General features: G+C 36.2%; 1 protein-coding gene across 1 annotated transcript; it reads left to right on the forward strand.

Annotated features, from left to right (window-relative positions):
• The first annotated feature begins 1,234 nt into the window (after positions 1-1,234).
• Positions 1,235-2,929, forward strand: LOC115977880 (WUSCHEL-related homeobox 4). The gene is made up of 3 exons (XM_031099908.1): positions 1,235-1,619; positions 1,860-2,141; positions 2,403-2,929. Exons 1-3 carry the CDS (start codon positions 1,401-1,403, stop codon positions 2,556-2,558), a joined length of 657 nt encoding a protein of 218 aa, XP_030955768.1. The 5' UTR covers positions 1,235-1,400; the 3' UTR covers positions 2,559-2,929.
• Positions 2,930-3,310: the final 381 nt, after the last annotated feature.

A 3,310-nucleotide genomic window follows, 5' to 3' on the forward strand; every position in this document is an offset into this window, starting at 1 on the left:
TAAAAAAATGAAAAGATGGATTTGGTTGAGGGTTATAATTTATTTATTTTTGTACTGTTTGGGAAATTGGAGCAACAGTTCCCAAAGAAGAGGATTGGCTAGATTGGTGGTAGCTGGCATTCAGATATAGATTTGGCCGTGTTTTTTGTGTTTTTCAACATTCTCTATCTACCACTTAAAGACGACGGCATTCAGTTATTCTAGCTCACCCAGTATCCGTATCTTGAAAAAAGCAAAAACAAAGAGTTCCATTTTCAAGTTTTGGGATTGGAGGAATCTTTTCTCTTATTCCCTTCCCTCACTTTATAGTGAAAAAAAGCTTGAAGAGCCAAAGAGGCCACCGAAAAGCATGGACACCTTATCATGAAAGCAAGAAAAAAACGACCCGATTTGACAGGCCAACACACACGCACATACACTAACCCACACGCTTATACAATTATGATGAATTATCCCCCTCTTTGCGTTTCTCCTATTCCTCGTCTCATATCTCTCTCTCTCTCTCTCTCTCTCTTCATAAATGTTTACACACACAATATTTTTATAATTATTTATTTATCTGTTGCGGTTAAAGTAACATTGTTACAATTTACAAAGACAATAAATACACTATCAGTTTAATTCTATCTATGATCATACATTTTACCATAATTTGATTATATAATTAATTATAAGTAATAACTTTTAATTTTTATATGGTCCTATCACTTTTTTTTTTGATCATTTACAATCAACAGTATTATAATTGTGATTGATAATATATTAATTTTTCAAGAATAGTATTTATTGCACACACTATGTATAAAAAAAAAAAAAAAAATTACTGAGACCTTATATGCAGCAATTGATGCATATAAAGTAAAGTGGCAGCCAAAGAGAAGTGACCCAAATGGCTATCATCTTACCCTTTATGCATCAATTGCTGCATACAAAGTTGCAACAAATCATCTCTTATGTATAAATAAACAGGCCTATTATAATTAAAAGTGTCACTTTAAGTCACGTTTTCAAGTTTAAATTCTTGACTTAAAAGCCACGTTTTAAGTTACAGGCAATGTGTGTTTACAGACAAGCATTAGCCATTTTTAAAAGTCTATATACAGAAATTTATAGTACCTACTATCACTTTGATTGTATCACACTAAGACTTATTGCTGTCTATATGTGCGTGTGTCTTTTACTCTTTTTTCCCCCCATTTCGATCTCTTTTCTCTCTTTCTATGTGCGTGTCCTTTTTCCTTTGTTTATACATGGAAAATCCCAAGTCAACCTCACCTCATCATTTGGTCTTGCTTCTTTACGAGCACCACCTCATTTCCCACTTTCTTCACTTTAATTAACTCTCTCATATCATATCCCTTCTATATAATTACTGCATTCCTATCATCCAATTCTCCACCATGGGAAGCATGAAGGTGCATCAGTTCGCACGTGGATTCTGGGAGCACGAACCATCCCTCACGCTTGGCTGCAAGCGCTTACGCCCTCTTGCTCCCAAGCTGGCCAACACAGACACTTCTGGTGTCACTGCTTTCGACCTCAAGAGCTTCATCAGACCTGAAAGTGGACCCAGAAAACTCGGTTCCTCTGAAGACAAAGACAAGAGAGATCCACCTCAGGTGCTTATTAATGCTATACTAACTTATCCACTTCCCATACTTCATGCAATCATACAATATCATTGCTTCATGCATGTTGTTTTTTCAACTAAAAATGAATACCATGGCCCTTTGAGTAGTGCAATTTTAGATATAGTCCAAATTTCAAACTGTCTGAGCCTGCGTATAATTTGTTGCCCCTTTTTAAAACTTGTTTATGACCTAATGATTGTTAAAATGTTTGCCTAAAAATTAATGCAGGTGGAAACACACCCAGGAGGGACACGATGGAATCCAACACAAGAACAAATAGGGATATTGGAGATGCTGTATAGGGGAGGAATGCGAACTCCTAATGCACAGCAGATAGAACAAATCACTGCACAGCTTGGGAAGTACGGCAAAATCGAAGGGAAGAATGTGTTTTATTGGTTCCAAAATCACAAAGCGCGCGAGAGGCAGAAGCAGAAGCGCAACAGTCTTGGTCTTAGTCATTGTCCAAGAACCCCGACTGCCATTACCACCATTACTTTGGACTCCAGGGTATGCCCATAAGTTCAATGCCAAGATCTTTCAACTCCAGTTACTTATAAGAGTGATATTATACATTTTCATACATAAGTCTTACAAACACACAAAAAAAAAGTAATTTAAATATCTAGTTATTAAGTTAATGGAGTGACACTGAGCACATTCATTATCACGTGCTTTGATTTGTAAACATTTTATAGTAAAATTGACAGTACCTCTAGTATTTTCTTTCGAAGTGAGCAAGGAATTCATATGTTAATTCAAATATTGTAGGGGGAATTGGAAAGAGAGGAAGATAGTCCATACAAAAGAAAGTGCAGGAGCTGGGGATTTGAAACCTTAGAAGAAGAAGAAGAAGAAAGAAGATCATGTAAAGAGGAGGGAGATAGAACTCTAGAGCTGTTCCCATTACATCCGGAAAGCAGATGAAGGGGTTTGAAATTTTTTTTCTTTTTTTCTTTTTTTTTTTCTTTAAGCTTTTGTTCCATTGTAATCTGCTTTGATGTGCTTTGCTTTCTTTTTCTTCTTTCTTTGTTTCGGGAAAGAAGAAAGACAAAGTTGTCCCATTGTACCCTACTGCTTATTTTATTCCTGACTTGTAACCAAAGCGCCTTATGTCACTCTTTATTCGATGAGTACTCTGCCCTTGTAGTTGTGGGTGTGACTGTGATGAGCCTTTCCTTTTGACTACAGGAACTTGTTGAATTGAAGCTTTTAGGTTAAAAGGAGCAACCGATGGACACTGAAGTCCACACACCTACTTCTTAAGCCTATCGCTTCAGTTCCAAGTTTGAAAGAGACATTGTTCTCTAGCGTTAATGCCCAAAAAAAAATAAATGATATATTTCACCCGCTTGTAAGACTTTCATAAAGTGGGATATCAACTATGAAGATTCATGCATTTTTTTTCTTTTAAAAAAAAAAACATTTTCCATCATTGGCATGCAAGTTTTTATAACAGCTAGTGTTTGGTGGGGACACTCGATAATTATAACTATGAGATTTGATTGGGAGGGAGGGAAAGCAAGGTAACAAAAATTTGAAATAGCTTGAGGGTTTCTTTCGTCAACAATGAGCAGTGTTGGTAGACCTTTCAAATGACATTAACGTAGGAACATAACATGGTTAGATACGACTTAAGAGTACTCTATATACATTGTTACCATGCAGGTACTCCGAAA

Source organism: Quercus lobata, chromosome 2 (assembly GCF_001633185.2).
Source record: "Quercus lobata isolate SW786 chromosome 2, ValleyOak3.0 Primary Assembly, whole genome shotgun sequence".
Lineage (NCBI taxonomy): Eukaryota > Viridiplantae > Streptophyta > Magnoliopsida > Fagales > Fagaceae > Quercus > Quercus lobata.